A 27,662-nucleotide genomic window follows, 5' to 3' on the forward strand; every position below is an offset into this window, starting at 1 on the left:
ACATAAATGAAAAGGGTATGAAAATGCTTTCTGAAATTATTTTCATACTCTTAACGTTCTCTTTAAAAAAAGAAGTATTGACGACTCATATGGGTTGCTTATATGCACAGGCACATCTTAGTCTTAATAGGATGTTGTTTTTATCACTGTTCAAATGTTTGAAATATACGCCTGACCTTTGATTCAGTTAGAGGGAAGAGTGCATGTACCTCCTGATGGAAGAAAGAAATGTGTGGCTACAATAGCTTATAAATGGCTCTCAAAACACAGCAAGTGTAGGTTGTGTCATTCACAAGAAAATATAAAAGTATATTTACCTTTTTTAACTTTGCTGCTCCAGCACCAGAGCGAATAGCCTCCATTAGGGCTCTCCTTGCATCCCCAGGGTTACCTGTAGCCATGGCAGAGGATTTAGGAGCTGCTGCTGACAGCTGAGTGGGAGGTGGTGGTGGCGGCTGGGCAGGGGCAGGTGGGATACAAAGCTGCTCTTCCTGAGGGTCTTCTGCCTTCTGCAAGGACAGTTCTGCATTCCTAAAACTCTGCAGCTCTTCAGAGGCCAATGAGGAAATCTGCCCAGGATGCAGTTTAAAGGAGGTGATTAATACCAAGCATGATTAAACTGTAATTACTTGACATTTGATGCACTTTCAGTACCCCAATTTCACTTTGCTTAAATGATGTAAAATACATGAGAACTTTTGTTTGCTCATGGGGTTGAACATCTGTTACTACTCACTCACATCACTCAGCTGGGCTGATTACCAGCACCAAGGATTTGGCATTGACTCTGTCTCAGAAACGCAATCTTTATTTACTGTGAGCCCCAGCATCCTGTAACTTTTCTTGGCATGTAAGGTAAAAGAGAGAGTTTTACTTGGTATTCATTTAGAAACAACCACAAGGGTTTTGGAATCAGGAAGATATATTAAGGCTGCAGTAGCCACCCAGGAATCTCATTACTTTTTACAGTCTGGGCTGCACAGAAATAATCGCAGATGACAGGGAGGCTCTTCTAGATCTGAACTATCAGACGTGACCTCATTGAAACAAATGTTGTTAAACCTAAAATTTCCAACCGTACCGAACAAAAAAAGACCAGAGAGAACTACTTGAAAACACAGAGAACAAAATCAATTGATTGCTCTTCCAAGCATGTTTCTCTGGAATTTCTGAAACTAAAATTTCTGCACGAATTCCCAGCTTGGAAACTCATCCTACTTTAAATGAATCCAGGGGGGAAGAGGTAATCTGTCAGACTAAGCCAGCTTTTCTGTCAACTGTCTAAAGAAGTATTTTTGCCATTAAGAACATTACTAGTAACATTCACGATAAATTGTTAGCAATTACAATGATGTGGTGATTAGGAAATTCAGTATCATGTGCCAAATGGCAGGTTTTCAAGCAGATGCATTAGCATTCCTTTCTCAGAGAAACTGAGGCACAGAATTTCTCTAGTGAAAACCGAAAGTATTCATCTCATTGAATCATCTTAATCTGATCTCTATTCAAATAACCTACATTTAGAGAGCTCCTATATTCTAGTCCTTCACTGTACACACACACAATTTATGGGATCAATGTCATGTCAGATAAACGATGAACATTTAAGATAACATCATCATAGCACACCTGTATCTCACCTTGCACACATACAAACACGGTGCTTAAGCTAGCACAGGTGACATGGTCTGAACAAGAAGCATACGGTTTCTAGGCAACTCTCCTTAAAATGACAGCAAAAGCTTGTCTGCTAGAGGAAGATACTCCAAAAAGTCTGTGTGATAATACACCACCACTTCATTGTCAGAGCCTCTTTTACACAAATCTACAGGCTGCTGCCTAGCACATGCTGTTCTCAAAGCTCAGAGTAAGCTGTACCCAAGCTGCAGCAAGGGCAGTAAGGTATTTGAGGGATGAAGCAACTCCCTAACACAGGCAAGAGATTCTTTCAGTCTAATACCAGCTACCTGAATATGTGCTAATGGCCTGAGTCATTCCACCAGGGAAATGGGAACCTCCTTGCCAAATACATGTCTTTGGCTGGATTAGTGAACTGAGTAAAAAGTAAGGCTAAATCAATGCAGGTTTTGGCTATTAGGAGTAAGACACAGTTCAATAATCAGGTAAATCTTTCAGGCAGAAGGAATCATCCTGCTGTACTGAAAGTTGATGTTCCATCAAGATCAATTACTTGCATACAACTTGCACACACCAGCTCATGTTAAGAGATAAATGGCATGCATGAGGAAGCCCCAGTGTGTTTTCAGTTAATTGTGACTGGATGCATACAGTAGGTAATGAAAATATAGCAATCTAACTGCATATTCCTCAAGTATAAGAAAACCCCACATAAATGTGAAAATGATGAACACTTGGTCTTCTATGTGCACTCCCTGTAATTTGTTTGGATTTCTATGTACTTCTTTCTCAGCTAAAAGCACACCACTACTTGAAAACGTTTTAAGTTTTACAGCAGAGGGTAAGATGGGACCTGCTATGCTATCTGCACAAGTCAGATATGGTCTTGTGTCATATTATTTCGAACTCACCTTTTCTCTTTGCAGCAAACCGTTTAGTCTGTAGTGTATCTGGCTTTATTCAAGATTTCCAATAGGAACAGACTGCACTTAAAAGATCACTTACCTTTCTCAGCTTTGAGGTGCCACTGTGGCCTCTAATTGCTGCTAGTAGGGCTGAGCGCTCATTCTCTGGCTCAGCATATGAGGGTTTCCTGTCATTGCCATTCAATGCACTGTCTGAAACCTAGGATACCAAAAGAATAAACCTCATGTTGTTATTAGATATTTACTTAAAGACAGCTTGGAAACACTATTAAAAATATTTTTGGCACTTGTACTAGGATGCAGCCTATGGAGACTAATCTGTTTGTCTCATTTCCAGCCTGCTTTTACAACCCCTGCCCACATGGAACAGTGAGGATATGTGTAGATAGTGATACTGTACTTACAGATGCAATCTCCTATTCCCTGAGCATGAAGCCAGCAGAAAAGCAGTATCACCTAGTAACACAAAATGCAGTTTTCTTTCATTGCAAATATTTACAAGTTTCCTCCATCCCGCATGTTCCTTTTTACATAATGCACTGAAATGCAGGTTTGACTCTTAGGTTAGCCTCAATTGCCTCTCCTTTATGCTGTCTGCACCCTGTCTCTCCTAGCTAGTGCAGCAGTCACGGTGTTGCATAGTAGGATAACGGAATGTGCAGAATAAGCAGTGGCATGGTCTGTATTTTGCCATTATAAATTTTTCAAATGCTGTGTGTATTCCAGCTCACCAGCAACTGTACCAGTTATAAAACCACTGGTGTCTGACAGGGTGAATATAGGGCTCTGCAGTCTGAACAGGCTAAAAAAAGTCTCCACTTCTCCACTTTACCTTCCTGAGTTTCTTCTTTCCCCCTCCTGTTTGAATGGCTGCCATTAGGGCACTGTGCAGTGATGTGTCTTTCGGAATTGGTTTTTGGATGACAGGTTTGAACTTCTTCTTTGGTCCAAAGATATTGGTCTGCATATTAACATCCAGTTCATTGACAGCATTAAAATCTGAATCATCAGGTTTCTCTTCCTGTTCTGACTCTACATTTGCTGCTGTACCATTGAGCTTGGGTGAAGCTTTAGGTGAACCAACCTGTGCACCATTAGCAGGAGGCCATCTAGTGACTCGCAAAGATGAGCTGAAAGAGGATGGAACTCCCTGGACATCAGCAGACTTGAGAGGTGAAGCTGAAGTAGTATGGGTCAAAGCCTCACATTTCTGGTCAGACAGAAGATGCATCTTTTTCTCCGCTATACTTTGTTTGCTGTTTAAACCATTATCATCTGCACTGTTGTTATCCTTTGAAGAGGATTTCGTAAGTGGGGCACTGGCATTCTTTTTATAGAAACTCAGAGAAGTTGCTTGATTTGATGCCCTGATGTTAACTGCTTTGTTTTCCATGCCAGAATTTTCACCAGGTGTAAACCTGTGGGATGCTTTTTGACTGCAAGCAAAAATACTTGAAAGTGTTTCTCTTGTTTCTGCTGATTCTGTTTCTACAGGGCTATATTTGGCCACAATAATACACCTTTTTGGTGAACCTTCTGCTTCTGTTTTAACCTCTTCTGCCCCTTGCTTATTTTCATCTTTCTCATGATATTCCATAGAGTCAGACTTGAAAGTAGTTACACTGATGTGTCTTGCAATGGCAGAGGCAACATACTGACTTGAAGTTCTCCTAGATGGCTTTACGAATGGAAGCTCCACCTTGTCCTTATTAAAGGCCGGGGCCACTAATGGTGTTACCTGAGACTGTGTAACTGGAAGCGGTGGTTTGGTCCTTTCATTCTCAGGCTGTCTTTCAGCTACTTGGGTTGTGACAGTTTGTGGTACTACAGGTTTTGGAGCTGCAAGACAGAGAGGTTTGTATTCCGTTTTTATAGTAAGTGCCTTAGAGTTTGTGGTGACTACTGACTTTTTAGGAAGATGCTCAGCAAGCTCATCAGTTTGCTTTTCCGTAGAACTTGACCTCCAGAATGCCTTCACTTTCCCAAGACAAATTTCCTCACTTTCATCAGTAGAGGTACCTGGCATGTGCTTACTGATACCAACGTTTGGGCCTATAAGGTTGCCTAGTTCATCTATCTTAATGGCACCAGTGGAGAGTGAAACTCCTCTATCGAAATGTTTTACTTCAGGTTTGGGAGGGACAACTTTAAAGGTCGTCAAACCCATTCTAGTTTCATAGTTTGTTCCTGAATTCTGGGCACGATGACACCATGTAGGTATTGATGGGACTTCTTCTACTTCATTTTTTTTTGCTGGTGGCCATTTGATTTCCAGTTCTGATTTACTTTTTTTCAGAGATCTTTCCTTGTTACTACACTCATGGTATGGATTTATCTTCTCTTTTACTGTACTGATTTCAGCTGTGGCCTTAGAGTAAGATGGAGTCATCTTAGATCTATATTCCTCAGACTTGACACCATGTTTGGGGGAGATTTCCAATCGTAAGTTCTTTTCATTTCTTTTTTCGAAAGAGGATGTGAGAGATTCAAATATATCTCTCCTCTGTTCCACAGGCAAGTGACTGAATTCATTTTCAGATGGTTGCTGATGTATTAGGTCCTTTGATATGCATACAGCTCCACCATCTGTGTGCCCCCTATCAAAGGAACCTGCATTGTTTTTATTTGTAGAGTTTACTGTATTAACAGAGTCAGCTGAGATATTTTGTGAAACCCTTGTTTGTGTCTCTTGATTTCCAGCTGAGTTAGAGGTGCTAAATTCTGGAGCATCATCTATGACTGTTACTGGAACAGAAATGGTGACATCTTGGGCAGCTTCAACTTCTCTTGTATGTGGGCTCAACACTTCATCGATGTACTCTGAGTCAGAGTTACCTATATCATCCACTGCTGCAAAATATACATATAATATTAAATAGAGGCAGTATTATTCAACATGACTTTAAATTACACAAACAGCCAGTACAAGCTGAAGCGGACCAGGTAGTTACACTAAAACTACCAGGAATATATTTATGCCTGTATTACAAAAATGGAGAGATCTGGGTCCTTTTTATTGTCTGGTTGCTCATTAGCATCAGCCAAATATTCCTGCAGCCATCCTGCTTCAGCCAGTGGGAAGCATACAAACGCAGCTGAAAGCAGAATTTAATCTGTTGTTCATACCTTATCTTCAACTAACTTCTTTCAGTGATAAATATTTCACCACATGACTCCAAAGGAGACACATTTCTGAGAAACAGCAAGCAACTCCAAATTATGTTTCCCAGACCTGGTTAGTAATGACAGCCCAGCTGAAGGATTTCCTTGAGCAAGCAAACAAAGAAACAGTTCTTGTATTTTTTTCTCCATTCTTCTCACCCTTCATTACCAGTGATTCCAGAAGCCTCATTGTGCAAGAAGCTTAACTCTACTCTCAAATTTGCTGGTATAAATCAAGGGTTACAACACAGAAGCTAAGAAATGGCAGTGTTAGAGAACTCACAGAAATTAAATCAGAATTAAGTCCACTGAAGAAGTACAGAAATAAAGATAGGAAGTTTTAAAAAATTATTCAACGTCATTTGGTGACAAGCCATTAACAGAGAAATATTTTTATTCACAGTAGGATAAAGAGGAGCACAATATGACATTTTATCTCTTCCCACTGTTTCGTTTCATGTTTTTTGATTTTTAACTTTAAAATACATCTGCTAATGCAGAGAAGGCCATTGGGTACACTTCTCCATTATGACAAAATACAGAACAGAGGCATTGTTCACAAACACAGAGCTAAATGCACAACTGATTTAGCTTCACTGAAGTCAATAAAATGATACCAAATTTGGCCCATAAAATGTGTCCATAAATGGCTGTTCTTTTTTTTTTCCCTCGTAGCAGACACTGAAATACAATGACAATCTGATAAGCAGCTTGAAAAATATTCAGTGTGAGTCTATAAAAACTGGCAGTCCCACAAGCACAGGGAGAGCAGCCACTTTGGGTGTATCACATTCTATCTCTGACCTGTGAGTTGTTCCCAGTGATCTCAGTGAGAAATGTGCAGGTGTCTCAGAGTATAGCTTGACTGTGCATCTCCTGGCTATGCCCCTCTCTTTTGTACTTCAGAGGTAATACACTTCCCTACCTTCTAACTCTTCATCCAGGCCAGCCAATGTCTGCTGGAGTTGTACAGCAATGAATATATCCTCATTCTCAGGCTTAGACAAAGTCATGTCTTCATCTCTGCTGGTAAGTGAAAGAGGAGAAAAAGGTTGGGCATTCTTTTTTTGTTTTGCACTGTTGCTCTAAATTACACTAGTATTTTAAGCCCCTTTGTTTCCACTGAGGTTCCCCAAAATATGAAAAATACGCAGCCTTAGAGACACAGACCACCATAATGACATGTCCACATCTAGGAGGGATCTCTGTGGTGCCTGAACATACTCAGTGTGCTGTTAATCAAAAGATCAGGATTAATAAAGCCTGTCACAAAGAAATGGTCTGGCTTCACTGTGAATGTCACATTTCAGCTGGGCTGCAGAAAAGCAGCATATGCCAAGGCAAAGGTTTTGCATAGCCATACAATTTTAAAAGCAGACCACTTGCCTTTCTGTGCACCCACTGTGCCAATATAACTACACCTTAATTAAGTAAAAATTGAATGGTAATGGAAAATAAATACAGTTAAGTACTGTTAGACAATCAGTCTGCATCCTGAGGGGAGGGAGGGGAGGAGGAAAGAGAAAGTAATCCCTTGAGAGCCGTTTCTAATGAAACATATCAAGGGACCTGATTTTGCCAGAAAATAACCATGCTTTTTGATGAGGTTGTACAATGATCTAAACCAAGTCTGAAACTGGAATGTGTGCCAAGTGTTGTCTTGGCTTATTCAAAGAAAAAAAGAGAAAGATGAAAGTAAGAAAAATCCTAACCAAAAAAACCCCTAAAATTAAAAAAATACGTATGGCAACCTGTTACACAACAGCCTTTCTGTTCCTCAGGAAGTAAATTCTTGACCAGCAGAGACTTTCTATCTAAATCATTGAAGCTAGTGTTTCACATTGGGCAATTCATGCTTTCTAGCTACCTGTTTCTCACCTGAATTTAAGACATAGTTGTCTGTGACGCTGTATTTAAGTTTTACCCTTGCAATTAGCCTATTGAAAACATAATTTTCCATTCTATCCACAATTTAACTAATTCTGGTCAGATGGAGCAGATCTGCCCTTTTTAAGATGCAGTAAGAGATTACTTTTTTTTTTAGTTGACCAAACATTAGCTGAAAAATGCCACTTTTCTGCTGCCTTCTAAGACAATAATCTGAATAAAAATTCAAGGATTTTTCCTGACATTGATTTAAATCATGTCTCACTATGTAGCCTCCTAATTTGCTGTTTTATAGTTTATTTTCTCCCTTGCTCATATCAGGAGCAACTGAAAGCACATGTTGAAGCATCAGGTGTTTTGTTTTACTCTGTTTTGCGTTCATCTCTCCTTTCTCTAGGTCTTTTGCAAGAGTGCTGGAGTGCAATTACTCTACTTGCAACTAAACTGCCTTGCACTTACAATGCTGAGTTCATATATGTGGGATCAATGAAACCACCAAAATACACCAGTAAGGAAGCCTTCCAAAACTTTTTTTCACATATGCATTCTTAGGTATTTGAACATACAGATGAGATGAATTCAAGATGGCAAGGTTACATATGTGCCTGAGTGGTTTTCTAAACTGGAATCTAAGACAGAAATATCTGTATTTTTAAAAAAAAAAATATAAAGGAAGAGACACAGTGCTCTACAACTACAATACAGTTTCTTCCAACTCTTGCCATTGACCTGAGCTGTGACGGGCTCTCAATATCCCCAGAAGCCAATGTGAACAGATGATGCTCAGGCTCAGTACCCACACTGCAAGGTTTACTCATGGTAAACCGAGTAGTTGTATGGTAAACTCCCTGACGGATTAAGAGAAAAGTGGCACAAATCAGCCAAAGTGTCCAGCAGAGGCAACTAGTGCAGTAAGACTGCAGTCCTAATGTACCCTGAAGTTCACACACACACAAATGAATGAGAAATCAGAAATCAATCTGAGCAATCTGACAAAGATTAAAATTTACTGCAGCATTCAGATTGGGAGAGATGACTGGCAAACAAAACTCTCAACTTGAAGGTGGCAGAAAGAATGAACTGATTAAATTTCATACTGGTTTTGCAGTAGAAAGTGTTATGCAATTAATAAAACAAATCCTTGCCCTCTGAGTGGATTTTAAAATAATTTCTTTGCAAACTCAGAGAGCATTTTTGGTGGGAGAAATATTCAAACTGTGCACCAGTGAAGCAACAGGTCTACCTGGCATGAGACACAAATACTGATTTCTTGTCTACAAAGTTGGTCTTATGGGACAGTTGCACACAGCTGGGAGTAAATTACTGACACACATTGAGACTCTTTCTCTAAGCTACTGTAAAAAAAATGTTTCCAAAACCTTGGAAGAAAAATGGGCAACTCTACCAGAAAACAAGACCTAATTTCATGGAGGCCATGCCAGCTCACCACCTTTTCGGTACCTGATCATATCTTTCTGTCTATTGTCTGACTGTTCTACAGTACAGCCAAAATCTGTATTACTAAGGTTGTCTGTCCTGGCCTTTCTCCAGGAAATAACAGAAACTATTTGCTTGGGAATTTTATGGGCAATTTATCTAGGAAAACATACTTGGGACTCAAACAGGGGTTCCTGGGCACCAAACGCAGCGTAGGTCCATTGCACTGACCAGCTCTTTTCTCATATCAATCAATGGGAATCTTTCACTGACTCCTTATAGAAAAATCTTCTGCTTGATGGGCACAACAGTCAGCAGAGGTCTCTTTCATTATCCTCCGTGCTCTTACACAGTGGCTATACATAATTTGCCTCTCAATCTCTGCTTCCATCTCCTTATCTAGACAACCTGGGATAATAATATCCAATTCACAGAATCTTTCTGAAGTAGGAGAATAATGCAGTGAAAATGAAAGGATTCTTATTTGCTCTTACAGAGGGAGCTTCAGAAAAAGCAGATCTTTTATTTTTTTCCAAATTCCTACAAGAGCTATTGTTCAATTAATCTCCAAACTCAGCTATAAAGCAAGTCAGAAAGTATAGATTAATCACAGCGCTTTTCCTAAAATTCTGAGCATCAGGAATTTAAAATGCAATATGTGTTTTGTGAGGTGAAGATCTGGTAGTTTCCAGTAGCTCACATGACTTATAAATATGCCTCTTTCTCACAACAGTATTTGGGAAAGGAAAACAAAAGGGCCCCTGATTTTTATTTTTTTTTTCATAGTCTTCTTTCCTTCTAACCCTACACACTTTTCTTTTGTTGACAGCTCTGTTTTGGACACAATCCAAGAAAAATATTACTTACTCCAATATCATGTTTTACATTCTGGATAAACATTCCCAGTGGTATTTTCTCACACACTTTTTCTGACTTAAGGAAGAACTTGATAAGCTTAACGCTGCCTTTCTGGTAAAATGTGAGGTGCTAAAAATACAGCACTGGTGAGCATTTAGCCCAAGCTCGACATGGCAAACGCGCACGGTTCCTGGAAGCTTCTGCAATTCTTATTTATGTAGATAAGCAGAGATTTGTGCAGGAGCACAGAACAGAGCTAAGTGATGACTCAACTACAGCCTTTAGTGTTCCAGAGCTCAGGCTACAACACATAATTACTCCTCAGCAGTCATTTGCATAGCTGAAGACAAAAATCAAACTTACAGCAGCATTTTATCAAATCAGTGCCATGGGAGATGGACATTTATGAGAAAGTTTACATTCTGAGAAACAAAATTCTCAGATAAACCTAACTGGAAACGCTGCATTAAAAAGAAAAACAAACCAGTGTCAAGACAATAGATTTGCAACATCAGAAGCTGCCATTTTGTTACAGTTAAAGCATCTTTACCTAAGGGTTGCAAATGATAAAACCAACCATAGTCTCTCTGAGACAACAGAAGTCTCAGGAGTTCTGGTGAGCCTCCTGTATGGCACCAGAGTTAGAGAACACAAGTCCTACCATATCTGTTTAAATACAGCACAGACCTATATAAACTGCAGAGAAGGGATCAAGGAAGAGATTCAGTTATCTAAACGCAGGCACTTGGTGCTGTTTGAAATACTGTAGCATATTAAAGACATCTGTTTGGGGCTGGTAGACATAACATGGAAGATAAGGAGACCCATGTCCTACTGAAGTGTCAGCAGGCAAGAAGAAACAGCAGGAGACAAATCTCAGGTTAACTGAGTGAGACCTGAAAGTCTCACTCATTTTGCACTGTTTGCTGTATCAAAAGACTTGAGAACATGGCTCCTGTGAATGTGTTACTAGCTGGGGAAGGAACACAGAGCCATTGCAAGTAAGAGTGGAATCTGGTCAGGCACACTGTGCAGTACCACGTCCAGGGACGTAGTGACTGCTGTGAGGCAGCTAATGGACACCGAGAGCATTCAGTTTCTCACATGTGTCTTAGGCAGCTAAGAGGGACTGACCAACACGGAAAGCTGATATGGTTACTCCAGTCTGGGCTTTGGAGCATTTGGGCTCCTTTCCCAGCTCTGATAGTCTTCTCAGCCTGTCACTGGGGAACTACAGGAACATGTCTGCATGTATCCAAATTTGTCCTCTTCAAAATGAATCCACAATCCACAATTCTTACATAAATGCTAGAAAGAAAAATGCTTCTACCTGGCTATATATCAAGGTGGGTGCTAAAGAAGACACTGATGCTGAACAATTTTAAATTGTAGAAAGTATGGATGAAGCTTTATAAACACAACTTGCTGTTCAACTCGAAGGATGGCATGAAGTAAACTCAAGGTGCTTATGTATTTTTGTGAGTGATGCAGCAACGTGCTCTTCAAAAGTGTAGGTAACTACTTTCCAGGTTAACCAATAGTTTACAAAATTCTAAGGACCATTTTCCCTTTCTTTTCAATTCTTAGGCTAGATGACTTTTTTATATTTCCTTCCAAGGAAGGAATATAACAGCAGCAGGAGAGCGGCTAGGACTTTTTGGTCACCTAAGTGATAACCTGACCAGTGGTATTTTCCATTTCTGCTGCCTCTTGTGAACTTGAGCATAAAGATTTAATATCCAAATGACCAAAGCCTGTTAAAATGCGAAGTTTGTAGACTTAACAACCAACCTGACTGGTTAGATAGCAAAGTCATCACTTGTCTTTGATGGAAGATTTATGAAAATGGCAGGCAGCTAGGAAAAGCAAAATGCACATGGTCATGTTTTGTTGTACACCACACAACCTTGCTTTTTATGATCTTCAATGAGTGATTAAAAAAAAAAAGCTGCATTTACTTTTTGAGAGCAAGGTACAGGTATCATTCCCATTCCAAGTTTTAAAATTTGTGTTCTGTTCCTAATTCTTTGGGACTGCATCACACTTAGAAAGGTCATTAAGTGGACTTATATCTATGCTGAATAAAAATCATCAGAGATTGCACTGAAGTGGAAGTATTCCACATATCCCAAGTGGAATACAAAATCTTGTAACATTTGAATTTGAATGAGCTGAAAATTGGGCAGAACAAGTTCACCCTCTCCTATCCTTTCAAGCTTTTGTTTTGAACTAGCTCATCAAACCCTAACAGCTTTGTAGCAAACAGTGAATTATTGCTCAGGTTGGTAACGAAGAGGTATCTTCTCCCAGTAGCTTCAACTGCCCCAAGCAGAGCCAAAGGTAACAAGTTTTTCCAAGAGAAAAGGAGGAAATGGGATTATCCCTGTCCAGAGCCACAGCATGAATCAATCTCAGGGGGGCTTCCCCCACCCCCACTCTATGCCCTCTACTAGCTGTACGTGAAAAAATATTCCCCTCTCATGGCTACCGAAACAGAAACTAAAGGAAGGGGAAAATCCCTTTCAAACCTTTGGAAGGCATTTTATCTTTTTGTCCAAATGAAGTCTGTATTTATTTAGCTTTATAACTGCCAACTTCCCTTTATGTTTTAAAATGCTTTTATTTTAAAAATATTTTAATACATTTTAGACCTTTTTAATATTAAAAAAAAAAGTTTTGTATTTAAGAATATCTTGCCTGCGCTGAGAGAGGCTGGTGAAATCACTCACTCTCTTAAGACCCCTTTTACAACCCTGACTTCAGTTACTTATAACTTTCAGAAATTCTACTTCTTTGCTTGGTGGCAGTCCACATGCAATAATTTATGTCATGCCTATGATCACTCTATTATTTTATTTCAGCCAAGATGACTAAAGGTCTTCTAAGAACAGCGTTTGGAAGAAAAGGAGAGCTGCATTCTGACACATGAGATGTTATTTAATGCTCAGTTCTCTGAAAAAAAAGGGTCCTGTGTAGTGTAACTGATCACTATTACACCAGCTCCTTCTCTAAAACAGGATAATGCCACCTTTTCAGCTCATGTAAGTACTGGGCAAAGAAATGAAATCTACATGGCACATGGATACTGCTTTGATAAGTAAGATAAAAAGTGAAAAAGGAAATTAAATAGTCCTGTCCCCAGAACAGAATATGAACTGAGAGTGAATGGTGGCATACTTGCTTTATCAACTGAGCTCTGAAACTTAGAACGAAAACAGAACAAAATAACGATCACTTGAACTAGAGACTTTACTGTGCTGCAGAAAAGAGCGGGAATCGAGGTTAAAGGGAGGAATCTAAGGTTACAAAGGCAGCCTTAATGTTAATGTTACCTAACTCTGAGCATGTGACCCAGCATCCCCAATAATATTATTTTAACATAATTTTTAATGTGTAATTATTTATAAAGCTCCAGACAGGAGTGCATGATGCTTTATAGGCATATAAAATTGTCTGATCCCTGCCCCTAGGAGCTTGCATGATGACACCACACAAGGGATGGGAAAGGAAGGGGTATGGGAGGACAGAGTTGCAACACTGTGAGATCATGAGATGTACTTACTGCTACATAAGCAACATTTCAGCTTCTCTGTGGTTTTCTTGTTACTCATTTAACACTATATATTAAAATTTGGTGAACAGATACATAATACAAAGAAATCAAATGTGAGCAAGGATATGAAGAAAGAGAACTATGCAGTACAGTGTTCAGAGTCAGCAGTTAATATTAAAACGTTCACAGCTAAACGTTGCATATAGTCAATTATTTATATGGGGTTAGCTCTTGGCACCTCCAGCTGAGGTCTGGATCCTGCTCCACCAGACCCTGTACAAACACATTGTAAGGTACGATAGCTGCGTTACTGTTTGTACTGTAAAAAAAAGTCAGTGGCTGAAGGGGACACCAGAGGTGAAGAGACGAAGATGGTTTAACAGGTTAGAGGCAGAGCCAAGGGTAGAACTAGAGTGTTTTGACATTTGATTTGATATTCTACATGCTAATTAATATGTGTATTTGGAGTAAGATTGCTTGAACAAGAATCCCAATGCAAACCAAATCAGTGTACTTGCAAGTTGTTCCCATGTACTTGAAAATAAAAACAGGGAGGAAAGACTCTAGGTTGGAAACCTTGGAATCTGGGGACATTCTTTTAGAAACGTCTGTTTCTGTGCTCTGGGAACTGAAGGAGACTTGAGCTCTGTTGTGGTTGTCATTTCTGTGTGTGCAAAGTCCATGCTGCTGCCTGCAGACAAACTGAGCGCGTGTTGAAGACTGTGCCCTTAAACGCACACAACCTTCCTCGCCTTCAGCAGCAGCTGAGGTGCAAACCCTGCTGGGATGTTCTAATGCTACCAGGCGTTTTAGCTACACAGAGATCAGACCACCCAGTAAACAATTCAGAAACTCTTAAGAAAAAAAGTATTTAAAACTAAACACACAATTAACCGAAGTAAGCAACATGGCAAAATACCTCTGATCTCTTGGAGCACAGGCTGCTCCTCTGGACAAAATCTAGGTAAGAACCATGGACTCGAATCTGCTCTTCACTGCAGTTCTTCACGGTGCATGTGCAAAATATCACTTGGGCTTCCCTTATAGCTCTTCCCACTCCATATATAATTTTCTTTCATTTTAAGGGCACTTTTTCACAGCCCATAGAGTACAAAACCATTTTAGTATACAGCATTATACATTCTTAGGAATTAGTTAGAGATTCTTAGGAATTAGTTCACAGGGTGAAAAGCTCAAGTTTTAAACAGCTTTACAACTTATAAATGACAAGCTAAATATTCCCATTATTCTTATTAACTTTTTCATGCAAATATGTTTAAAAACCCTTTTTTTTCCCCCTTCCCTCTACACTTAGGAAGTGGCTTTTGAAAACTTAGTAAGCTGACCTCAAAAGGATTTAGATGAGCACAATATTCAAAGCTGGTCTGTTTAGAAACACAGATCAGGAATGGAATTGGATTTACCTTCAAAGATTACTGGTACATTCAGAGCATAAAAGTCTAGAAGATATTACTGTCAGCGTCGTTACTGTGGCAATCTGAGTGGTTGCTGACATAAGCCTAAAATTAATCACAGTTTCTGCACTACCCTAAAGTTGATCTGAAGCAATTTTTTTTGTCACAGAGCCTAAAAAGTAAATAGAATTCATTGAAAAAATAACCGCACTCCCCAAACAACAGGAACTGCTTCCTACTTCAGTCTAAACTCACTCTTTTATAAATTATGGACATATTAGATAAATAGGTAATATTTAGCATGATAAAATCACACAAAAGATTAAGTTGGAAGCCTAGCCCAACCTCCTGCTGCAAGGAGGGCTAATTACAAAGCCAGACCATGCTGCCCAAGGCTTTGCCTAGCTGACTTCTGAGAGTCTGTGGGCATGAAGACTCCTTGACCTCTCCGGGCAACTTCCTCCACTGCTTAACCACTCCTGTTTTGAGGAATTTCCTACTTGTATTCAATTTTTATTTCCTTTACAGCACCAGGTGATAGTTGCCTCTTGTCCTTTCACTGTGTGTCCCTGAGAAGCCTTACAGTCCCCTCCTATTGTTTAGGGAAAATCAGGTTCCTCCTCACCCACATCGCACTTGCAAGGTGAGCAACCCAGTTGTCTCCTCTCTCCCTCACACTTTGAGTGCTCCAGTGTTCCAGCCCTCTCAGTGTCTCTCCTCTGGACCCTCTCCAGTTGGCCAAACTGTCCCTTGAATTGAGGGCCTAAGACTGGACAGGGCACTACAGCACTGGCTGCACAACAGATGAGTAGGGTGGGAGTAATCACCTTGCTGGCTGCGATGGGCAGTACCCCACACCATCCTTCCAGCTTCCACTCCTCTGGCTCAGCAAGACCCCTAAAGCAACAGTCCCACTGGCCAGCTTATGAAATGATCCACTGTCTGTTCTATGTGCACTCTAAAAATTTTTGTGTGTTTGTGCGGCAAAGCTAAATCTCAATGCAATGTACAGAATACCTATCGTAGAATCATAGAATACTAGGTTGGAAGGGACCTCAAAGATCATCTGGTCCAGTCTTTCTTGGCAAAATCATGGTCCGTATCTTTTGCTGAAGTGAAAGCTGGAGAGAATACTGACCTTTAAGAGAGAGTGTGTCACTTAACAACCTGTGATCAATCTTTATTTGACAAAAAAAAAACCAAACCCAAAACAAAACAGAAAAAGGCCAAAATATTTTTTGCTGATTAGTACTGTTCTTACAGGACTTTGTTTTGATGTCTTTGCTCAACATTATGGTAACTCCATCCCTCCCCCACTCAAAGTGCCTGTGTGTTTTCCTAACCAGTTTAGATCCTGCATTTTGGGGAAAGGTGGGATTTCTTAGTTATCTTCTAAGGCCAAATCTAAGTCTATGGAAATTAAAGGGTTTCTTTTTTGGATCAGGTCTGGAATGTTAATTGCAGTTACTATACTAGTCTAATCTTCCAAATAGAGACTGCATCAGGATCCAAGAAACTGAAAAAGGACAAATAATGAGAAAAATGTATTGTTGACCAAGTATCTAAGTAAGGTTTGACCTTTTCCCCATTTATATTGATGGATAAAGAAAAGCCCTGAGATCATTCCAATAGGTTAAATACTGACTTTGGCCTAATTTATCCCTAATTTATCACCCACTGCAAAAGAAAAGATGAAGTTCTCCTTCAGAAATGTGTGGAAGGGAATAACTAGGTCACGATACACGCTCTTATGAAGGGGCTACAGATTAGCAGCTGAATGGAGAGTGACCAGAAAGCACAGACTTTGTGTCCACTGAGAATTCACAGGAATTTCTGGCCCCTGTCCCATGACTCTGCAGAATCACACAGAGCGGATCCCTGTCAGTGTTACCAGGCCACCCTCCTTGCTGGAGGCACAGCTTCCTATCTGGCCAGCATGTATTTGCAAAGTCCTATAAATTTTAGGTTCCCTTTGCAGCCCTGCCACCAACTATGTGAGTTTTGGCAAACAAACAGTGTCAGTCACTTGTGCTTGAAGGCAGTTTCTATTTAAATTCCAGGTTCCCATATTTTCTTGCAAAAACTGCAGGAAAATGTTTATTTACACAAAAAAAAAAAAAAAAAAAAAAGAAGAAAAAAGAAAGGAAACAAGCTGAAAAATAGCACCCAAGGTCTTATGCCAGTAAAGGTTAGCATTAGGTGAACATATATATGCATGAACACACCAACAAACCAATCCCCTAAGATCACTGAACACAATCCTTTTCCATCTCGCTTTCAGTGGCTTGAATTTTTCCATGGTATGAATTTTCCATTTTATGATCCACTTGTAATTTTTCTAGGTCAATATATAGTAACATTTTAAGCACTTCACATGGTATCAGAACAACAAAATAAACCAAACTGTAACAAAATTATTTCAGTCTTACTGTAGAAATCAACTCTGGAGGGCAGCGATCTTTTGCAAGAAATGTAACTACAAGTTCAAACAGAAAAGTGACCTTTGCCTGTTGCTACAAGTACCTCACTGGAGGGGATTTGGCAGTGAGCTTTTCACTGGGAGGAGTCACTTGGCATTGGTACTGGTTTGTGAAAGAGCAGAAAAAGCAGAAGTTGGTTTTCTTAAATGATTCCCTACAAGGACGACATGCAAGATATTTTCTAAGAACTGGCTGCAAATAAATTTTTACCTCTGTGGAGCACTGTTGGATTCCATGCTATTGCAGCAGGTGTTCTTTACAGGGCACATCTCTGTGCCACACATTGCATCTACCTCTGCTGAGTCCATGTAGCCATTGGCCAGCTTGATGTCTCTCAACTTCATACTGTCACTTTGTGAATCCAAAGATACAATGTCAGATGGGGAGCTCACAACACCTGAGTCTTCTGTGGTGTCCTCAGATGCAAAACAGCTGCCTTCTGATGCTGTTTCTTCCACCTCTGATAGCTCCAGAACTGTGTCATCCAGTACATAAACATTATCACGTGCAGGCAGCAGGCTCTCTAAATGGAATTTAGCAAGGAAAGTTAGCTGAAAGTCATCAGTACATAAATCAAACAGAGAGAGATATTCCTTTATAATTGGAAAAACACATGAAATACGTTAGAAATAGTAGGATGGAGCTCAGTATTTGCATATAGGATAAAGATGGTTTGAAAAGTGAACAAAAATTCTGTCCTTCTTTGCTTATAGAAACTTGGTTTGCTACACCTGTTCTGCCGAGTTTAGGTTTTCAAACTTTTATAGCAAACCAGTTTCCCTGCTTCTATGAAGAGACCTTCCAGGGACAGTTTCTTGGGGAATTAGATCAAAGTTTAAATGGTGTGGTACAAGAAATTACTCCTTCTATTGCTTCTGACAACACAATCTCATTATTCCTCTTCCATGCTGTCACAGAGATTGTGACATTTCCAATACGAAGTCTACACACAGGTAAAAACGGGCAGCATTTCCCAGTCAGGACACTGCACTGGTAAACTAGACCTACTGCTGGCCCACAGGACGTCACTTTATTTTACCACCTTTCAGTTTCCTATGCACTAAGTGAGAGAGAATCACACTCATCTCTTTTTCAAAGCATACAAAATCTACTGGTAAGCATATGGGGAAGTAGACAATACCTTGCTTAAAGCAGAACCTTTTACAATGTTTAGTCATTTATAAAGGACATCAAATGATATGTCCTTTGCATGTTTAACTCTATTAGAAGTTGCAAATTTTCAAAGAAATTAGACACAGTATAATTTTGCATGCTTTTTTATTTTGGTTCCTATGAGCTACTGGGTCTTCTCTCTTTTTCTGCGTGTGTGAAAAATACAATTTTGTTATTTCGCTTAAGAAATGTACAACTCTAGACTCCATCTTGCAATTATGCCATTAAAGGAGACCTCCCAACAAGGTCAGTCATTTCAATGACTGAAATTATTGAGTAACTATAAGACAGAATCAAGCACAAACACACTTCTTTTGATCAAAAGGAATCAATAAAGACTAATCTAAATGCTTAATTTGGAATTATAAGTGTGCTGCATTCTATTCTTCAACCTCAGTAAGCAAAAGGAAGAATAATAGTTTATGGTCTGATCCTGGCTACACTTGTGGTAGATGTTAATTATATGAGAAGTCTCAGGTCTACAAGCATGACTAAGATTAAACATACACTTCACTGTTTTTAAGGCTCAGAATCTACAAGTTTTTGAAGCATACAGGAAGCTACAAATCAATCAAAACGATCAATATAGAGAAATGCTTCTCTAGTATGTTGCATCCACAAAAGTATTTTAAGCCAGAGAACTGAAAACACCTTTGTCAAAAAATGTCATAGAAATAATTTTGTAATTGTGTGGCTTAGCAGTGAAATTTTAAGTAAAACTAAAATAAAAATCAAACCAACATTCTCCTTGACTGAGGTTACAAAATTCCATTAAGGACTGAAATTGATTTCTGACAGCAGAAGCAATAAAATTCAGAAGGTTACAAATCATGTTCAAAGCTGTAAGTGCTGTGAAGCATTGATATTAATGATGGAAGAAGATCCAAAAACTGTATTGCAACTTTCGAAGTAATATTACTTGATTTCTTTGACCTTATTTTCTATAACATTAGCTCTAGGTTCCAGATATAATCCAAGAGTTCATTCCATCTAAAAATGGCAATTACAAGAACTAAGTATGTGTCATTGAATGGATTAGAGTACACTCATGACAGAACTACAGTTAGGAAAACATCAACATTAAGGAGAAATATGAATAATCTGATATTAAACACCAAATAATAAAACTGTACAAAAAAAGACAGTGAACAAACAGGCAGGAGTATGGCCTGCTTGGCTTTCAAAGAAACAACCCCCCCATTAACAACCCACCAGCAAAGCATTAGTAAAAGCTGTAGTACGTTAAACCCAGAAGAAAGTAGGAGAGCAAAGAAATCAATTTAAAGAGTGGAAGATGAAAACTGGAGCACACGGAAAGATTTTGAAGTAATGCACAATGCAGTATACCTTGCTGTAAAGAGACCCCTCTGTAACACAGACCAAACCTGTTGTCACTACGATGCCATAGATGACCTCCACCCTAGAGCTGGCACAGCAATTTATAGCAAAGTACCTACTTCCAGTTCCTGACAGGAGGATGGCAAGCTTTTCCTCCCTAGCTGTCTCCTTCATTTCCTCATCCCCTTCTTGCCTGCCTGCAACTATCTCCTGCATCTTTCTGCTCAGGGATTTAGATCCTTTTGGTCACACAGTCCTACTTGCCTGCTGTAGTAACAACACTCAAGTTTCTCCCTGATGTGATTCAGCAAGGTGCTCTATGGCAGGATCTCTATCCTCCGGTCCATTCTTCCCGTACATTGACAAAATGAAAAACAATTTTCTTATAATCAGAGTCCATGTGTGAACCAATTCCTATGTTACATCTACATCCTGGCACCTGAATCATCCAGTCCAGTATAAGAACCTTCTCATTCAACAGCAGTTATATCCTGAAGCACAGAACTACTGAAAGACATCCTTCTATTCAACAATTAAATTCCCTGTGCTCAAGAAAGATCAAAACGTCCCCCTTTCTTCAAATCAGTGTGTCAAAGTGCTTCCCTAATCTTTTATCTTCTCTGAGAAGATTCATTAATTTTTAACACAGTTAACACATGGCACTGAACAGAATTGCTAGCAAAGGTGAACTGTTTCGATTGCCACTACTGCTTGTCTGAACATGAAAGCACACACATAAAACATGACTGCTACAGTTCTGTGCCATGTTAACAACCTTGTTTCAGCTAACGGCAGCACTAAAACACCCGTTTTAAAATTGAGCTGTCCTTGGCTGGATTAAGTAAGAATCTATTCTTTGTTCTACATGCTTGATTAACTCTCCACTGGTGCAAACCGAAAATGGATGGGCATTACTGGGTAATGATACATGACGTGAGAAAAGCCTATGTCAACTTTACTGAGTGGTCTTCAGTCCAGGAGTAAGAAAATACCTTTTAAAACTTTCTAATTCTATACAGAGAACTGGGTAATGCATAGTAATGCATATTTTTTCTCAGAGGGAGTGCACATGCACAAAACCATCACACACTAAGCACAGTGTGATCACAACAGGTTATTTGCTGGTCAAACAAAGAAAAATCCCAACATTTGTTTTTTCTGTCATGACACTCAGAAGATTTCAGTATAAACTCTGACCTTCAAGACCTCTTGTAGACACATCCAGGTTAAGACAGAATATTCAGCAAGTATTTCAGAACTGGACATGCAAATGACAACTGACACATACAACATATTACTGAAAAACTACTGTACCTCAGAAGACTGTCTGCCCTTCAAAATAGGTAACAATGCCAACACCATTTTTTCAGTAACATGTGACTGTTCACTGGCTTCAGGTGGGGGTGTGATTGAAAGGGGTGCAGAACTTGGCTTGTAGGTTCCAAATCACACTGAAATCTCCATGGGGTATCTCACCCACAGGTGAAATTGGAGTGTCCCTTAACACCTTCCATTGCTGCTTACCTACATCCTGCTCCAGGCTGCAAACTGTGCGAAGCCCAAGCGAATGCCACCCCAGGGATCTCCCCCACTTAGCAGCAGCAGTGCTGTCACCGCACAATTAGGTCAACCACAAGTTACAAAGGCTTTCTTGCAGCAGAGGGGATGGAGAGATGGACTGGACAGGAACCGGGATGGGGCAGATGAGACTGGGATGCCTGTTTGCAAGATTGTTGCCCATGATCATCAAGAGGAAAAAAGGAGAGTAGCTCATCAGTAAAGAATGTGAGCTACTTGTTGAACACAAAAGAGAACTTGTCGCTTTAATCTCAATAGGCTGTAAGTAATTAGGAAAACACTGAATTGGGAGTTTAGAGGAGTCCTATCTGCACTTGTGCAGTTTAATATTGCATATATGTACACATTACGCATACAGAATGCCAATGATGGGGAGAGAGATAAACCTCACCTGGTTTAAATGTTAAACAGCACTTCCAGAAATGAAGATTTAATTCCACAGGTGAAGAATACCATGGGTAAAACACTCACTTTGATTACTACTATGAAAATAACCACCTTTAATTTTGAATGAGACTAGAATCAGATCTAAGTGTTCAAAAGAAACATATCCTACCCAGACTCAAAAAAATCAGTCAGCAAAGCCCAAGCCATCACTTTGAGTCCAATGGGTCCAGGGTCTAAGTCTTGTCAGACTATAACTGTTGGCTAAGTGCTGTGACTTTCTGGTTTTCAGCACTGCTGATGGTTTACTGCACGTTCAATAATGGCAGGAACAGTATATCCAAAAGCATTTTCAAAGAAGTAACGGTTGATTCAACCCCTATGTGCTAAATAATCTGAACTTCATAATGGCTTTAGAGATGCAGAGTTCCCCTAATTCCTGTGAGTTCTTGCTAAGAAGTTGGCAATTATTTTCCAATTTCTTTCATCAGTTGTTCCCACTGCCAAGAACCCTTTTTTTCATAGACCAAAATTGCTTTGTTGTAGTTCTAATGGTCTATTACAATTAAGGTGTAAAAAATATTACAAACTTAATGATGTTAAAGAATAGTAATTCTTATAATGATTCCCAAACTACAAGGTAATTGTTTCACTGACAGTACTGAAAACTTCTGGGGAGAGAAAAAAACACTGCTCTAATTATTCATATTGTCAGTAAAAAAGTTAGACCATCACAAAAGGCCAGTATTAAAAAAAGTGTACATTTTTTCATACACTTGGAAGAAGTATGGTGGAAGAAATAGGAAAAGAAAACATTGATTATGGAAATGATTAAGAGATTATAAAAATGGACAATACAGGGTTAGTTTAAGAGTTTTCACACAGGTACAATGTGTTCTGGTTACATTTTACTCATCGATCAGAATGCTTTTACGTGGACATAGGTGTTAAAAACCATTCAGTGAGCAGTTAAAGCACAGGACAGAATGGGTGGACTATCACAAATAAGACTGTTTTAGCCTAATATGCTTTTTAGCATATTTAAGCCTACATGCATACTTTTTTTTTTTAATTAAAAGAAACAAAAAGAAAATAAATTACCACTGTTATACATTAACAACAGCATGGAGGAACGGATCGAGCGCTGACGCACTCCTCCTTTCCAAATTCCTGTAACTGCCTTGCAGAAACTGAAGTTGAGTGCAGGAAACACTTGGGTGAGGAACCATGCTCTGCAGATCCAGCCCTTCTCCAAAATAAGGATGTGGAACAGTTTAATGTCGGTTCATGTAATTTAGGTCACAGAATCACCGAATAATTTAGTCTGGAAAGAACCTCTGGGGGTCACCTAGTTCAACATCCTCCTTGAAGCAAGGCTAACTTCCAGTTTAGGTGAGGTTGCTCAGGACCTTGAGCAGCTGGGTTTTGAGACTCCACAACCTCTATGGGAAATCACTCTCTGGACAATGTTGGCATTTTTTTATGCCAAGTTGAAAATTTTCTAGCTGCAACTTGTCAGTGTTACAGTCTCACCCTTCTACAGTGAACCTCAGAGAAAAGTCTGTCGCACTCTTACTTTACCTTCAGATGCAAGACAGCATTCAAATTCTCCTTACCCTTGGCTTCTTCTGCAGGCTCAACAAGCCCTGTTGCATCAGCACCTTCATGTACACCTTGGACACCTTCTGCCAGACTGCTGCCTCCGCTCTGGTTTGTCAGTATCTTGTTCCACAGAACTCAAAACTGAACGCACTTTTGGACAAAGGACCCAGCTATAGCTTCATGGCAGCCAAGTAAAGGGGAGTAATCATTTCTCTTGATCTGCTGGCTATGCTCTTGCTAGTGCAACCCAGGCTGTGGTTAGTGCTTCATCATCATAAAGGCACGTTGCTGACTCAGAGTACTGCACGTGACCCCCAGTTCTCACATAATGAAATATTTTCAGTCTGCTTCCAAGACACAAGCCCCATGCTCGTGTTTTTCAACAGTTTCTGTAATTGCTGTTGTTCTTACTGCACAAAACCTGCAAACAGAAGTAAATCCATTCCCTTACACACTAGCCTATGACAACAACTGAAAGACTCACAAAGGACATGTCTCACCAGGCGTATCATCAGAAAGGTACACATTGACTATTATTAGATACACCCTGTGAATCTGCAGCATTTCTACAACTGATCCCCAGCTAATCACAGTTAACTTTGCTGCTATCTAGCTGTTATCTTAGCTAGACCTACTCTCGTATGGCTGAAAAACAAATGCAATGTTAGAGTCATCGAAGCTGCCTTATGCATTTGAGGTAGTTAAGCACTTCCCTTGAGGTTAAACCTGTCTGCTGTTAGTTGATATCACAACACAAAAGTATTGTAACTTTTACAAAAGGTTTTTATGGCAATGGTGTCTCCTACACCAAAGGCAATCAAGATAGGATCAAGCCAGGGAGTGGGAACTGAGAAGTATCCCAGTGCCTCCACTGTTTTTTCCATGTACAAGCAATTATGAAGGTCTGTGCACTAATGTTTGATTTTCCTTTCAAATCTATGCTGAAAATGATTGTGAAGTCTTTGTCTCAAAAGAACACTAAGCAAGACTGTCTACTGGCTCTTCAAAGAAACTACAACTTCAAGTAAATGCCTGCTACCGTCTCCCATTCCAGACCTTTATTTTTACCAGCTGCCAAAGCAAAGAAAGATTTCTGAATGCAACACGGATTTTCAGACAGGGAAAATTAACATATTGGGACCTTCTCCACATTTCTTTCCCACAATTCTTTCTTCAATGCCTGAAAAAGCCTTTCTGACCTCTACAAAGCCCATCTGACCTAGAATGCTGCTGCTATTGCTAAACTGCTTTTCATCCTCTCCTTTTTGGCACTCTCGTGAACCTACCAGTTCCTTGCTTTTATAAAAGCCTTGTTTGGATGCTCTGACAACTCTATACCATAGCCAGTAACCACCCTTCCTTAGTCAAAGGGATCAAGTGTTGCAAAAGCAAAATGCTCTTTGACAGGAAAAGGATTATCTGCCAAAGTAGATTTTTTCCTGGTTAACTGGAGAACAGTGCCACTTGGCTTAGAGAAGGATAGACTTAAAAAAAATGAGTCAGTAGTGTGAGCTATTTCCTTTTGTACAACATAAAGGATGATAGTGAGGCTTTCGTAACAGTTCCTGGTGTTCACTGTCTGAAGTTAACAGCAAGCTAGAACAATTCACAAGGTGCTTTCCTGGCTCTATTTAGTCCCTTACTTAGGTGTGAGGAGAGGGGCTGCATACCTGATCTGCACATTTCAGAAAGACTATGAACAAACAGATAATGTAGGTTAGAAGAGCCAGATAACATGGAAATGTATTTAAGATTATATAATACCTAGCTTCAGACTTGCACTTCATAAATCATCATGGTAACATGCTGTGATCAATAGTAGGGCTCTTTGGAAGGAAAATCTAGATCTAAAACCAGAGACTGTCCAGTATAACGAGCCTGGTGAAGAAATAAATCACTCTCTACATTTTGCTGAGAACTATTAGTCTTAAGTGATAGATTTTGGTAATCCGCATCCTTTACAGAGATGGTCAACTTCTGTTCAGGCACCCAGGAGAATATAGACAAATGGACTGTGAAGGTGATCTTCACGAGCCACCTTAGAGAATGACCTCTATAAAATTGCCTGAAAAGAGTATGTCTTGTAACAATTAAACCCAGAAATGATTAGTGCACCTAGGCAATAAAACAATGTTTTATTAGATGATTTTCAAGACCACAGAAAAAAGGCCACTTGCTCAACTTTTCTTTTTAAATTTCACCATCTTTTGCCTCCATGCGCTCTGTTCTATCAATTTGTTCTCTTCTAGTTTGTCTGTTAACAGTTCCATAAATTTTCTACTACAGTTTCATATTTCTAGCATAATCCAGAGGAGAAAAACATAAAACTTTTGCATTGTAATTATACTTTCCTTCCCCAGAGACCAGCTGCCAGCAAACTCTGCAAAGAAGAGACAAAAAAACCCAGCCCTAAACCAAACACACATACACAGGCACTTGTGGCATTTAAGACCTCTTTCTGTAGTACAGTGACACCATTATGCTCACAGTTGGGTATTTATTGCTGATTAAAAGTGATTTAAAGGTTAGGAAGTGTCAAAGAGAATCGGGTTAATCTGTAATAAGCTGTCTATTACTGAAAGCATTAGATATTACAAAAATAAACCAAAAAGTTTTGAACAGTTGCCTTCTATTTATGGGGACAAAGTATACTTGCCTTGGGCATATAAAAACCTACCATCAAGAACTGCTGCACCAATGAGAAAAAATACTTTTAGTACCTTCCTAACAACACAGATTTACTAAACAATAATAGCAACAAATACTGGTTTTGGTTAATATCAGAAGCTAAGAGTGCAGTCCAGGCTGGAGTGGTGGTTAACAAAATGGGATTTCATCACTCTTGCATATTTTTTTCTTATCCATCCTCACAACACCTCAGTCCATTCAGATTCGTGATGCTGCCTTTCAGTTCCTCCATCAGTGCATCCATCATTTCCCCTTAAATCATCGTCTATCTTTGTGGAGGATAGTATCTATAGTATCATCTGATGTCAGACAGAGCCTGAGAAAATTAAATGTTTCATGCACAAACCACCTGTCTAACTTAAAATTAGGATGGCACAAAATAACTCCATTTAATTGGCCCAAACCTGCTTCAGCCAAACCACCAATAACATAAATACCTTCACACAAGATTTTCAACAGCTAGCTCCAAATTTAGATGTGAAAATATTTTCATACAACTCTGTGCTAAAAACACAAAGCTGTACTCTGACCTCTTTTGATGTACATTAACTGACTTCTCTCAGAACCCGTCATCAATGGAATACCTACTTCCCTCTCCAAAGTTCCAACAACAGCAGGCTTTTCAATGTACTTTGGCTGGTGTTTTAATTTGCTAACTGCTTTTCCAGAAGTATTTTAGAAGACCACGCTTCTTTTCTGAGTTTAGTTATTATACATTTTACTGCACATTCACACTCAACTATTCCACTATCATATTTCTCATAGCTGTAACATGTCCAGTGATGTCAATAAAAGTATACACCTCGAAAGACACTGCCTGGAGTGCCTGGAGTGCCTGAACACTTCTCACCACTACAACATTTTGTTTTCTGAAACTACTCCATAAAGAAAGAATTATTCTTGCAGAGAATAAAACTGAGGACCAGAGTATGCCAAGTATCTCCCTGACGTTGCGTGACATGCTCTACAGGGATATTGCACCATTTTCACAAGTCATTGCCTAGGCACTTGGAGGACAAGACACCCATGCTGGGATGAAGGCAAGGGCAGCAAGGCCAGGACAGTGCATGCTAGACACACCACCAAAAATGCTGCCAGGCACCCTGGGGCTATGCTAGCAGCAAAGAGCCGCAGACAGGCTGCAGAGGCCCACAAAGGCCATTGGTTGTATGGAAGGACATTAAGAGACAGGCTTCTTTTCCAGCAACACAGACAGCCAAGAAAGCACTGTGTGGGGCAAGAATCAAATGCAGGGTACCATGAACTCCACTTTAGGCTCTAGCCATGAGCTTCTCTTTCTCAGCAGTGCACACTGAAGCTCTCCCTGGGAGCCTAGTAAGGAGGGGAATGAATATTGGACAGGCAGAGTACAAAGTGCTCACAGAAGAGCTCCTGTCATGATTATTTTGATACTTGATCAGATTATTTTAGACATAAGCAGAGATTGGAATACTTAAATCAGAGCTGAATTTGGCCCACTCTTTTATAGTTTCTTGTGAAGTCAATTATCTCATCAATTGTGCTTCTCCCTGGGGCTCTCTTT

The 27,662-nt window shown here is 39.7% G+C and overlaps 1 protein-coding gene across 1 annotated transcript in view; it reads right to left on the bottom strand.

Annotated features, from left to right (window-relative positions):
* Nucleotides 1–236: 236 nt before the first annotated feature.
* The window catches only part of COBL (cordon-bleu WH2 repeat protein), a 109,661-nt gene continuing 82,235 nt past the window's right edge, over nt 237–27,662 (bottom strand). The window contains exons 10-15 of the mRNA XM_008948017.1: nt 17,567–17,879; nt 15,555–15,562; nt 6,652–6,747; nt 3,397–5,414; nt 2,644–2,763; nt 237–569 (exon numbers count right to left, since the gene is read on the bottom strand). Of these exons, the coding sequence (XP_008946265.1) occupies nt 237–569; nt 2,644–2,763; nt 3,397–5,414; nt 6,652–6,747; nt 15,555–15,562; nt 17,567–17,879 (2,888 nt within the window). The remainder of the gene's footprint in view (nt 570–2,643; nt 2,764–3,396; nt 5,415–6,651; nt 6,748–15,554; nt 15,563–17,566; nt 17,880–27,662) is intronic.

This window comes from Merops nubicus, unplaced genomic scaffold, assembly GCF_000691845.1.
Source record: "Merops nubicus isolate BGI_N331 unplaced genomic scaffold, ASM69184v1 scaffold2789, whole genome shotgun sequence".
NCBI lineage: Eukaryota > Metazoa > Chordata > Aves > Coraciiformes > Meropidae > Merops > Merops nubicus.